Source organism: Rhinatrema bivittatum, chromosome 12, assembly GCF_901001135.1.
Source record: "Rhinatrema bivittatum chromosome 12, aRhiBiv1.1, whole genome shotgun sequence".
Classification (NCBI taxonomy): Eukaryota; Metazoa; Chordata; class Amphibia; order Gymnophiona; family Rhinatrematidae; genus Rhinatrema; species Rhinatrema bivittatum.
In genome coordinates, this window is record NC_042626.1 from 59,257,832 (window position 1) to 59,271,481 (window position 13,650).

A 13,650-nucleotide genomic window follows, 5' to 3' on the forward strand; every position below is an offset into this window, starting at 1 on the left:
AGCCAAATAGTTTACCTTTGGGGGGGAATGTCTCCTGCAGACTCTGAGAACATAGCAAGTTTTCTTTGTTTTGAAAGGGGAAAATGGAGTCCAGGATAATCATCTTCACATTTTGTCTTTTCAGGAATTTGATCAAGACCCTTAGGTCTAGATTGGGACATTTTTTTATCTTTTTGGGAACTAGGAAGTCCCTGGAGTAAAATCTCCACCCTCTTTCTTGTAGTGGGAAAGGTTTGACCAATCTGGCCTGTATGGAAAAGGATATGACTCGAGCTGGTACTGGTGCTGAACAGAGTAGATGATTTGGAGGGGTTTCTAACTGTCCTTTAAAATCTAAAGGGTCAACATCCCTACAGGTAGTCCCTCTGAAATAAGAGGATGGAATTCTGGTTATCTCCTCTGAATTCAATTAAAAATCAGTCATCAGTTTTGACTAGCGGTTGCCTAGTATGCAAGGGTCCTGGAAAGCATTTCTTCTGAGGAATGGAATGGAGAAGAGCAATCACAGAAAAAGGCCGTACAACTTATCTTGTATGTCTATCCACAACAACTCAGCTCCACAATCCCTACCACTCCTTCAGAGATCCTCTGTCTTTATCCCATGCTTTCTTAAATTCAGATATGGTCCTTGCCTCCACCACTTCTACTGGGAGGCTGTTTCATGCATCTACCTACCACCTTCTCTGTAAAGACATATTGCCTTAGATTACTCCGAGTCTACCCCCTTTCACCCTCATTCCAGAGCCTCCCTTCTGTTGGAAGAGGCCTGCCTTCTGTGTATTGATCCCTTGAAGAGATTTAAATGTCTATCATATCTCTACTATTCTGCCTTTCCTCTAGGATGTATGTGTTTAGATCTTTAAATCTGTCTCCAAATAAAGACCACTGATCGTTTTAGCAGCCACCTTCTAAATATACTCTATCTAGTCCATACCCTTTTGAAGGTGCGGTCTCCAAGACTGTACACAATATTCCAAATGTCATCTCGCCAGGGACCTATACAGGGTAATATCACCTCCTTTTCCCTGATGATCATTCCCTCCTCCTATGCACCCAAGCTTCCTTCTGGCTTTTGCTGTCATCTTACCCACCTGTTTGGCCACCTCAAGATCATCAGATATCTCCACCAGATACTGCTCTTCTTTCATGATTAGAAGAATTTCACCCCTGTACACTGTCGTTTTGTTTTGCAGTCCAAATGCATGATACTGCATTTTTGGCATTAAATCTTAGCTACTAGGCTAAACCATTCCTCGTATTTTGCTAGATTCTCCCTCTCATGGTTTTCACACCTTCCTGGATGTCTACCCTGTTGCAGATTTTTGAATCATCTACAAAAAGAAACCTTTCCTGAAAGTCTTTCCACAATATTGCTCACAAAAATGTTGAAGAGCTAGTAAAAAGGATAGATCTCTGGGCACACAGCTAGTAATTCTCCTCCCCCCTCAAAGTGGGCTGCATTTACCGCTACCTTTTGTCAACCAGTTTTTAATCCAGTCAATGTAGGGCCCATACCAAGGGCGCTCAAGTTTATTTATAAGTTGCCCATGCAGAACCATGTCAAAGGCCTTACTGAAATACAAATACTCTCTCCAGATCCAACTCTAACCACCCAATCAAAAATATAGAGGATTCATCCAGCTCTGGTAAAACCATGCTAGTGTGTAATCCATTTAATTGCAGAAGCTGCAGTGATTCAATTCATTTGCTCACTACTGAAGTCAGACTACACCATCTCCTCCTTACTTCCACTTTTGTGAAGAGGAATTACATGGGCCTGTCTCCAGTCCTCTGGAACTACTCCCAGCTCTGAAGGCCCACCCAAAATGCCAGAACATCTTCAAGTTTCCTTAATACCCTCAGATGAATCCCATCCAGCCTCACTGCTTTATCTACTTTTAGGTCAGCTAGCAACTCACAAGCAAATGTCTTTTGAAAATTGTTTGAGGATACCTCACTTTCAATCCTGTGTCCTTTTTCTGTGGCTCTATTCCTTGTTCTCTTTCAGTGAACACCAAACAAATTTGTTAAGCAATTCCATTTTTAACTCATCAGCCTCTACATATTCCTCCCCACCTCCTGAGTCTCATGACGTCACTTGTGCACTACTCTCATCTCTTTTCAACATGTTATACTAACAAAACATGGCATCCACAGGGCCTTGCTCCAAAAGGAGTTTTCCCAGCTTGAGCTTAAAAAAAAAATAAAAAGATCAGCGCGTGGAGCTCGATTGTGCTGGCGATAGATATCACTGGTGGTAAAGCATAACCAACATCAAGAAAATGGATCTGGCGTTTTTCATCTCGGAGTCACCATAGCTGATCCAAACTCTCGTGCTATCCTTTATACAGAATGAACTCCTATCTACTGGGTACAGATTGTGTTCTAGCTCCTTGATACAAGTCACGAAAGCGATAGTGTGAATGGCTGATCAGCATCTCTGAATGGGAACACGCAGCATCCTCTGGGTGTAACATTTACAAACCGTTCACAAGAGATGGAATTTGATCTATATAAACCCACAATAATTCTATTTCGACTACAGTTCTATAGGGAGCCCAAAGAAAATAGCCAGTGTGTTTCTCGAGAGCAGAAGTGTTTTACCCATCACTGTCTATCTCATCACCAGTGTGTTTTGAAGATCCTTACATGTAGTCACTATTTAGTGGCTAACACAGACTATTGAAAGCACAAGTGATTCAAGAATACACAATTGGCTGGCTTTCTAGGAACAGGGCATTATCCTACAGATGAAACACACACACACCAAGGGCTGAGACTGCCCTACACACCTGGAAATCCACAGCTCTTTTGTTTGAAAGGTCTGCCTTGTTACCCGATAATGCGATGACAATGTTGGGGTTTGCTTGTCTCTGGAGTTCTTTCACCCAGTTCTTGGCACGTGCAAATGTATCCTGGAGAGAGCGGAGGAGAAAGTGGATAAGAGCGAGGAAAGTTTCTTTCCTATCTATCACCAGACATCCTGCTTGCTTCTCTCGTTACTGCAGCGCTTCCAACAGGGAGGGTAATTTTCAAATCGGCTGTATAAATTCACTTGGGAAATCCTCAGATGATTGGCGAAGTCTGTGTACAAAATTACCACACACACAGTTATACCTGCTCCAAGCAAGGCGTAACCTGTGTATGATAACTTATATGCATAGTTTTTACCAAAATCCATTTGAAAATTACCCTTAACTGTTTACTGGACAAGAACAAATTCAGTCGTGTACTTTACCTTGTTATTGTCACATGCCTAACATTACAGATTTAAAAAAGCACCGAGAGAAAACAGACAGAAGATGCACCATGAAACCATCTGTTCATGCTTGAATTATGTCCTGCTAGAAACAAGGTGAGAGCAGAAGAGACAAAAGGCTGAACTGGCACAGCCAGAGGAAGGTCAGGTCAAGCAGCCTCACCGCTGCATTAATGGATATTGGTTTAATCATCATTTTTAATACTTCCAGTGAAATTAATGCTTATGAAAGACAGACTGAATGCATTATTTATTTTATTTATTTAAGAGTTTTTTATATACCGGGGCACGTTAAAAACATCACAATGTAACGTAACGTAGCAACAGGCTTTACAATAATTTAGAGTAGATAAGCATAGATAAACAATATTTAGCTTTACTATAAATTAGAATAGATAAACAATATGACAGCTGTTCAACTTGGGATAGGTGGTTTATCAGGTGATTACTTGATAAACTCTTAAGGAGAGTAGAAGGGAAAAGGTAAAAGGGGAAAGGGGGGGTAAGAGGAGGTAATTCTTGTGCGGGTAGAAGGAAAGTAGGTTCTTTAACTATTCACAATATGTTCTTTAACTATTCACAAGGTGATGGGTAAGAGGGCGGATATGGAGGGGTAGGAGGAGGGGGGGGCTGATGAGGTGGGAGTAGGAGGAGGGGGCATGGTTGCTAGGTTCAGAGGGAACACATTAGACACTGAAACGTTTCATTTACCCACAGAACAGGTACAGCAGAGACCACAGCAGTGCAATCTTCCCTCACGCACAGCCCCAGCCCTGAAGAACAGGTACAGCATTGGCAGCTGGGCTTCCCTCTCACATTGTGCACCCACTCCACAGAACTGGTACAGAACGGGCAAGCTTCCCTCCTCTTCCAGTCCCCTCTCCCCTAAATAAGTACAGCACAGGCAGATGCAGCACAAGCTAATGCATGGGCAACCTTTGGCCTCTCTGCTGAGACTGCCAACACCCAGGTCTAGTAGTGCTGCATGGTGGGTTTAGTGATGTGGGTCCCCGTCCACCAGGAACTCAACTGAGACCACCAAATTTCCTGAACTGAGCCAGATCAGAACCGGTGACCTCCAGGTGAAAGGATTCTTTAACCTTGTGCCAGTTCTCTTGAGTCCCCTTCTAAAAGGTTGTTTTAAAAAGGGCCAAAGCACTCTGCAATACTTGTAAGGAAGCCATGGAAAGCCACATCTGCTAAGCTGAGCAAACGTCTGCCACAAGAACAGCAAAGTTCCCAGGGAATGGCTCTTTGTTGGTTTTTTCTTTCAAATACAAGAATATATTGTTTATGAACTGAAAAAATTAGTTTGCTCCCAGATGTTTCCAAGGCCACACAATAAAGGAGGAAGCAACTCCGGATTATGAGAGCTAGAGTCTTGAAATTAGGTGCTTCCTTTTGGCTGTTTTTTTCCTATAAATGTATTGTTGTGTATCAGTCTGACGTATATATTCTCACTGCCTTTTAGAAACGTCCCTGGCTGAACCTCCTGGGGCATTTTCAGTCTCTTTGCAGTAGACTTGCTAGCTCCCTGAAGTAGCCCATTAGGCTCGAATGATTATCCTGGCAGTCCTTCCTTTTTTGTTTTACCTCATATTGATTATGGCTTGGATTCCCTCATTAATGCTGAGCTGACTAGCTGGCTGTTAGTATATTCTTCAAAAAGAAAAAGTGTTATTTTGTACTTATTACTAGTGGAACTTTTTATCTGTACCAGTGCATTAATATTTGGCTGTAAAATGAAATAAAATATTAAAAAAAATAGCAAATTTCCTTTACATTAAAGAAGAAATGGCCACCTTACCTTCACATGGTACTTACTAGGTTAGTGATGTCATAGACAACAATGGCCGCCTGGGCTCCTCTGTAGTACATGGGCGCCAAGCTATGATATCGCTCTTGGCCTGCTGTATCCCAGATCTCAAACTTCACTGTCGTATCATCCAGACAGACTGTCTGTGTTAGAAAGGCAGCTAGAATAAAGACAATCAGCTAGAGTTAGTCTCCTTTAAGCCATTTTGTTAACCTGACATTCAGGCATCTTACAAGAGGTTCCCCAAAAGCCATTCTAAGGTACATCATCTCTGCCTTTTCTGTACTAGACATGTCTGCCAGTAGTTTTATTTGGCCTCACTGCGAACCACTTCTGCAAACTAGAAAAATACTCACTAAAGACTAGATTCAGACCTGCCAAACTCATTTCACTAGTAAGCATACCTGGAAACTCTTTGGATTTAGCATGGAGACTCCAGAAATCTGGAAGAACTGCCAGGTCTTTGGGCCAACATCTGAAAACTCAGAGTGCTCCTTCCTGTAGAAGCAGGCCCCAGATGGAGGAAGAGTGTCCGACTCACACTGACGAGGGGCAGAGTCTGTGTAGCCATGGAAAGGACCAAGGCCCACCCAATTAGCACTACATAGTAACAAGGAAGCAGCTCTATGGCAGGGCTGCTGCAGATCCCATCCAGCAGCGGCCCAAAACTATCAACTGCCATGGACTCCACTCTGTGGCACCCTGAGAAGAGGTCGAGCATCAGGGTTGCCATGGATCTCATGGCGGCCTATAGGCTAGTTGGAGGCTGGGGTGCTCATTGAAATTGTATGTGAAAGCCAGAGAGCATGGGAGGGTTAACAGCCTGTATGTGTATATGAGAAAGACAGCGTGTATATGAGTGTGAGTGTGTGTGAGTGAGATGGAGATAGTATGTGAAAGTGAGAGCCTGTATGTTTGAGGAAAGGGAAAAAAAGACAGAAGGAAAAAAGACTAAAAAAGGAATTAGGAAAAAAAACGATAAGAGGAACATGGAAAAAGGCTGGGACCAACACAAAAATAAGATCAGACAACAAAGGTTAAAACATTCATTTTGATTTTTTGGTGAATGGCATATGCTACCTTTGGCAATATGTATTATATATTTGTATTTTGCTCTTTTGTCAGTATTCCACTTGTTCAGTGTCTGCTCTCTCGGGCTTTCCATTTCAGTTTTGTCTGCTTGCTTCCATTTCTAAATTGTAATCCCTTACTCTGTATTAGGTAAAGGTCAATCTGTGTTCTGCATATGTGACTGAGATGCAGTATTTCTGTTGGCGTGTAGTTTCTCTGTAGGGATTTGTAGCAGTATAGCTTGTCTGTTTCTCCCCTAGGTGGTGTATTAGTGATCTAGGGCCTGTTATAATATTTGTACTGCTGCCTTTTCATAGACCAGATTGCTGCTATTTGAGTTCTGAGATTTAGTTCCGTTATGGAATGGCAAGGTTCTAGGTGGGTTTTTTTTTGTTTGTTACTTCATGAAGTGTTTGGCAGTGGAGGATGTTTGGTTTGCTGTTACTGAGGTGAGTGTGTGTGGAAGAGGGGGAGAAGTGGTTCGCAGACTCTTACCCACACACAGACTAAGTGTGTGTGGGTAAGAGTCTGTGTCTGAATAAGAGGTACGAGAGAGTGTGTGTAGGACTGTGAAAGAGTACGAGAATGAACATGCAAGTATGTTAGTGTGTGAGAAAGCTTGCGTGCATGCAAGCAACAATTGGCACGCTCACACCCACCCCCTACTAATCTGCAACGATCTCAGGATGACTGGAAATCTAAAGCTCCAAGGTATGCTAGTGAATCAAACCGGGATCTAAACCTAGACCTCCATAGGTGGCCACTTTGCACATTTCTGCACTGTGCTCTAGATATACATTATAAAAAAAATAAAGTATATTTGCAAGGAATATTGCAAAACTTAGCCAGTAATAAAATCCTGTGTAGCTTCTTCCTCTTTTGTAAAAGTAACATTAATATAGGGCCTGAGTCAGCTATGAGGGTTCTCCCTTTTTCTGCCCAATTTAAGCATCCACGTGCTCAATACTATTGTCTGGATATTTATTTAAATAGGCCTTTTTATGAGGGATTTCACATGTACCCAGATACACTCTTCCTCCTTTTGAAACATCACACAACACTCAGCCCCCATTTTGCTTCTTCAACGGAGCGCAGGAAACAGCAACGTGGTGAGCAGCTACCTTAAAAGTACAAGGTTAAACTTGCATGTTATGCATACACAGATGTTAAAAAAAGTCCCAATTGCATGTATGTTTAAACTCAAGCTGAACTACTACTCAACACAACTATACAAAATAGCACATATGGATCTCACATCTAGAGGAGCTTACATAGTGTAGAAAAATTTCAAGTCCAACCGCATAACAAAAAAGTATACTCAGCAAACTTACTCACCCTAAGATAGTATGTGAGTGTGTGTATGAGAGAGAGTTTGTGTGTGTGTGTATATGAGAGAGAGTTTGTGTGTGTATATGAGAGAGAGTTTGTGTGTGTGAGTGTGTGTGTGTGTGTAAGAGAGAGTTTGTGTGTGTGTGTGTGTGTATATGAGAGAGAGTTTGTGTGTGTGTGTGTGTGTATATGAGAGAGAGTTATTTACCCTTTCAAATTCTAGGACTACTCCATGAAACTAGTAACCACAGATTTAATACTAATTGCAGAAGTATTATTTTCACTAGGCACACAAAAACTATGGAATCTGTTTGTGGTCAAGACAAGTCACAGTGGAGTTCAAAAAGAGGACTGGACAAGTTCCTGACGAAAACGTTCATAAACAATTATTAGCCAGTTAGACTTGGGAAAGCCAGCACTTATCCCTGGGAGTGGGATCTGCCAGGTACTTCTGACCTGGACGGGCCACTGTCAAAGATACGATTCTTATGTGGGTTATAGAAATCATGTAGGCATAAATGAACCTTTTGTACAGGCAGGAGCCATCAATAAGGTTAAGGTGATGAAAACAGGAACAGAACTGCCATTCAGGTGAAACATACCTGCATGTATGGTACACAATGGTGCAAACAGCAGCACTTCAGACAATTATGTTCCCCAGAAAATGCCAAGCAATGCACTGCTATCTATATTTTTCCTTCTCTTCCTTTTCTCCTTATTTTCATTTATATCCAGTCTATTTGCACTTTTTTCTCCCTCCTCTATGTCAAACTCTCACTTTTCCTCTCTGCAGTAGAACAAGCAGGATCTGATGCATCTCCACGCCCCCTATCATTCCTCTGTGCATCAAACAGCAAATAACTTTACTGGCACTCTAGCAGGAATAAGCCTGGAGGCTTAGGTACTGTTGCACCCATCAACTTCTACAATCTGCTGGTGACGAGCAGGCTTAGCATCTCTATTAGCATCCACAATCTGATTAAAATCACCTCACACAATCAGCTGATAACCACTGAATCGACCAATATGTATGGCTAAATCTACAAAAATGTATGATTATATACCTCTGGAGCATAAACATTATATAAAAACAACATCTATGCTCTAGAGTGCCAGCTAATAAAACATACCTCCCCTCTCTATCAAGTATATTTTTTTCTACTAATGGAATATCTTTATGTCATGCTACAGCGTTTGCTTCAATAAGAATAGCAGCACTGCCCTACCCAATCCTTTCATTTTTTTATGTTCAGTATTTGGTAAATGAGTTTCTTGAAGATATACTATAGCTGTACGTTACCAGAGAAACAGAGCAATCTCGTCCTCTTTTGTAGGAGAGCTTATGCCATCTATACTTAAAGAAATCATCTTTACATCAGCCATTATATTCTTTATCATATCTTAACATAAGAAGTAGAAGTACAAATAAATCCTAGATGTCCCCTAGCCCAGACATCTGGATCAGTAAACAATAAGATGAAGAAAAGGAACAAATGTACCCATAATGATAGGGAAACAGATGTCTCTTAAGAAGGGAATGCAACTGAAGCTGAGTGCATATCAGTCATCCAATCAACACCATTCACATCCTTGCAAAAACTGAACCAAACACTATCACACCTCACACACAAGAAAATAGATAAAAATGCAGAAAATCTCCTTTGCATCCAAGCTTGCTTTTTGATGTTTTTCTTCTTCTGCTCGATATGGCATTCCTCTGAGATCAAAATAGGAAGTCTCTAGGATTGATACAACATAAACATCTTCTCTTAGAGCCATTCAACACAATGCCAAAGAAAAATAGCAACTATGTTCCAGAAAACAGCTATTCAAAGCCACAACAATAAAAGTAAAGAGGTCTCAGCAATGTTGACGGACAGCATGAGTAAGATACAAAATACAATGGAAGAAGTGTGGGAGAATGTAATGAAGCACACAAGTCTTGCCGAATTGGAAGACACTTAAAGGATTCTCAGATCATGAGAAACAAGATTCTCTGATGAAGCAGAGATTGAACACTTTGGCCTGAACGCCAAGCATCATGTCTAGAGGAAACCAGGCAATGCTCAACACCTAGCAAATACCATCCCTACAGTGAAGCATGGTGGTGGCAGCATCATGCTATGGGCCTGTTTTTCAGCTGGAAGAGACTAGTCAGGATCAAGGGAAGATGAATGGAGCAAAGTACAAAGAGATCCTTAATAAAAATCTGCTCCAGAGTGCTCTGGACCTCAGATTGGGCAATGATTCACCTTCCCACAGGACAATGACCCTAAGCATACAGCCAAGACAAATCAGGAATGGCTTCAGCACAAGTCTGTGAATGTTCTTGAGTAGCCCAGACAGATCCTGGATTTCAACCTCACTGAAAATCTCATGAGAGGCCTGAAAATAGCTGTACATAGACACTCCCCATCCAACCTGACAGAGCTTGAGAGGATTTGCAGAGTAGAATGGGAGAAAATCTCCAAATCCAGATGTGCCAGGATTATAGTGTCATACTCAAGATGACCTGAGGCTGTAATTGCTGCAAAAGGTGCTTCAACTAAGTACTGAGTAAAGGGTCTGAATACTTATATAAACATGATTTTTTTTTTAAAGTTTGCACAAACCTGATTTCGCTTTGTTATTATTGGTCCTTTGATGCCGATGGATCAGACTTCTTTGACCTGAAGAGCTGCTCCATCTTGAGTCGAAGCAGATGTTCCTTCAGGGTCATCTGGGCACATAAATGGCAACCCTGGATGTCATTCGATGCCCCCAGGCAGAGGACAGCTCATATGGATCAGTGATAGACATGGTCCTCAGGCACTGGATACATTGCCAAAACTGGACGTGGCCATGCCGGACCGAAACAAAAGGGGCACGAACCAAAAACGGCGGCAGGGTGACAATGACTGGTGAGCACTGATGCACCGCCACCATGGGGAATTGACTGTGAAAGGAAACTTACCAGAATCGCTGAAAACCCTGACTACGAGCACTACGGGAAGACACCAAGAGGGATCCGGTGACAGATTAACACGGAAAAAAACCCATGAAAAACACGAGAAGGAGAAGTTTTTCACAAGGTCAAAAAACAAAGTGAGCTCACTCACACCGTGAGGCTTACAACTCCATAAGTCAGAGAGACTGGAGAGGGCCCCTGTGTGGACATGTAGTATAGGGAATGCTGGGCATTCTCAGTATGCCTAGTCAAAGTTCCAGAAATTCCGACATAAGTTTTCTGCATCGGGGCTCCATTTGATAATGTGTGAGGACTACCATCCTGCTTGTCCTCTAACAATCTCAAAATATACTACAAAATCCTCACATGTCAAAAAAAGGACATCTGTAAATTCAAACCAGGTGCAGCAATCAGGTCATTTTCTGCCTGGAACAGCATCCAGGGTCTATTTTTAGCCCTCGCCAATTCTCCCATAAAATTTCACTTAACTTCTCTCGCAATCAATTTATACTTCTCAATTTGCATCCTACACAAACACCTATTAAACATACTTAGCCTTTCTCCATCAATATTCTATCAAAAGTTTGCTCTTTCATCAACTAAAACCCATGATACTACTATTGGACATTCTTCTGAGAGTTAATGTAATAGATTAACAGGTGCCATCTGAGAGCCCAACACATTTATTTTTTTTATTTAAAAACTTTTCTATACCGTCGCTAAGTTATATACCATTGCAACGGTTTACAAATAGGCACATAGACTAAGGTAAGTAAATGTAGGATATCGTACATTGTAACAGGTGCCAATAAAGTTCGGTTACAATTTCATAAATAAAATCATTATTTGAGTAATGTTGGTCAAGTCCAGGTATATTATTGAGTTACATCACTCCATTGCTTTACCACAGCATGTAAAGATAAACCATCAAATTCTGGCTTGCGTTCCAGTATAGAATGACACCAGATCCTCAACATTCATCCTTTCCAGAGCCATAACAGTAATTTCCATTAGCTGAGGCTGGAGAGAACTCCCCCCCCCTGTATACATTAGCTAAAATTCTAACAAGATCAGGGTAATTTTAAACATTCTTTCCTTAACCCAAGCTAAAGCAGTCAGAAAAACTAGATGTAAAATATTACCCTGGTTATGAGCAGAAGCGCCAATAAGCTGAACCAGGCCCTCATCCCCCAGGGTGTCTAGAAAAGCTTTGGCTCACTTACTAGGGATTTTCCATGGATTTTAACAACCCCAAAAAAACTACTCAGTGAGTGTACCCTATTAACTCAAAATCAAATCCCACTAATGCAACTAATGAATATAATTTAGTAGAAGCTGATCTATACACCAATAAAAGATTCAAAGACCATCTTCCAGTAAGTGCGAAAGCCAAATATTCTACATTTACTAACTGCTGCATCTTAAAAGTAACCATATCAATGGCGGTCTGGTATATTATCCCATCTACAATCTAACCTGGACTTTTGCCAGAAGAAAATACAATAGGACATGCCTGGGACAGAGTAAATGAATCTCCTGCACCCACCCATGTTTCTGTAATTAACAGAATATGCCATTTTTGATCTATAATCCAATCATGAATAACTACTAACTTGTTCATAAGGGATCTAGCATTAATGCCACATTCAAAGCACTGTTTCAAACCTGATCACAAGGACCCTTTCCATTCACTTCAGTTGGGACAAGAAATCTACCTCAAAGTAAAAGCTGAATCAATTATCAGGCTGAAATCAAGTGAAAAAAAAAGAGAGAGATGTCTTACGATAAATAACAAATCTGAAGAGCTGCTGGCATATAAATAAAAAAGAATCGGCAATGTTCATGCTATGAAAAACAGAAGATGGCACTATTGTAAAAGGAACTAGCGAGCTGGGTGGCACTCTTGCTTTTTTCTGTAGGAAACTATGTTCTTCGGAAACAATTGCAAATGAGAAGCTGGTATTCAAAGAAAGCTGAGCTCCTAAACTGAAGTTCCTAAGTTATGCGCCTAGTCTCAGTCCAACTTAGTGGGCTAAAATTTCAGGCTTAAAGTTCTCCTAAATTTAGGTTCCTAAAATGTAGGCCTGCTATTCGTTTGCCAAGAAATTTAGAACTCCACGTTATGTGCCTAGTGCTGAAAATCAGTGGTAAGTACCTTTTTCTTCCACCCTCAATCTTAGTGAAATGAGAAGCTTACATTTAGGACTTCAGTCCAAGAACAGCTTCCAATTTAGGAGCCCAACTCCAAGGTTAGGCACCTAAACCCTTTGAAAAATGACCTCAGACTACATTTAATGACAGAGAAGCAATCTGAAAACTCTGACAGATGTGCAGGCAGTAATAAAATCCCGTAATTTGTGAAAGCCTTGGGGAAGATTGTTTCACACTAGCCTTTTTCAGGACTTATTCCCATATATTTAATAAGGTACTACTGGGGAACATAAATGCATAAGTATGTGCACACAGATTTATGCCTGTATTTTATGAACTGTGTGGCAGAATACCATGTACCTTTGCCCCAAAAGTATGAGTTTATGTTGTTTCACTATATGCACATTGTTGTAGGAATGTAGGACCCACATACTTTTTACACCCATTTTACAAAAGTACATGCACATCTTTCACATGTAAATATTCTAATATGTGCATGTAATTATCGCACATTATGCACAGAGGCAGGTATGTTATAAAGTATGCATGTACTCTGCTTACAGAAATAATTGGGTGTAGTTTTTAATCACTAGTTTACCCAGATCTCCACCAATTCACCCTGATCCCCAACCTAAAGTGTCACACTTTTTTGCAGACAAAAAAAGTGCGATCTTGTTTCTGTGACTCAATTAGCAGGTATAAAAACATTTGTGTAAACAGCATGCATGAATATTACTGAAAATACTAACGTGTGCAAACTTCCAAACCCCCACCTCAGAATGCTCTTAAACTGCCTTCTTTTTTTCATTGACGTTTATATGATGTACGTGTACATGTGGCTTATACACAACTTCCAATTTTATATGCCAAAACCTTTTGAAAATTACTCCCTTTACTTACTTAGTACAATGGTGCGAGCAACTAACAGGTTATTCCTAAGGAGAGAAAGGATCCAGGGAGGTGTAAAGAGCCTGCTAAGGTCCCGGACAGTTTTCCTGTTAATCTGTTTTATATGTTTGTACCTAATCTTGTACATCACTTTGTGAAACTCCTGTGAGCCAGGAAACTGGTAAAGAC

At 41.0% G+C, this 13,650-nt stretch overlaps 1 protein-coding gene across 2 annotated transcripts in view; it reads right to left on the reverse strand.

Annotated features, from left to right (window-relative positions):
* RAB5C (RAB5C, member RAS oncogene family) overlaps positions 1–13,650 on the reverse strand; it is a 113,799-nt gene that overhangs the window by 8,272 nt on the left and 91,877 nt on the right. For both annotated transcript variants that reach the window (XM_029572707.1, XM_029572708.1), the window contains exons 3-4: positions 5,084–5,235; positions 2,793–2,915 (exon numbers count right to left, since the gene is read on the reverse strand). In XM_029572707.1, coding sequence (XP_029428567.1) covers positions 2,793–2,915; positions 5,084–5,235 — 275 coding nt within the window. The remainder of the gene's footprint in view (positions 1–2,792; positions 2,916–5,083; positions 5,236–13,650) is intronic.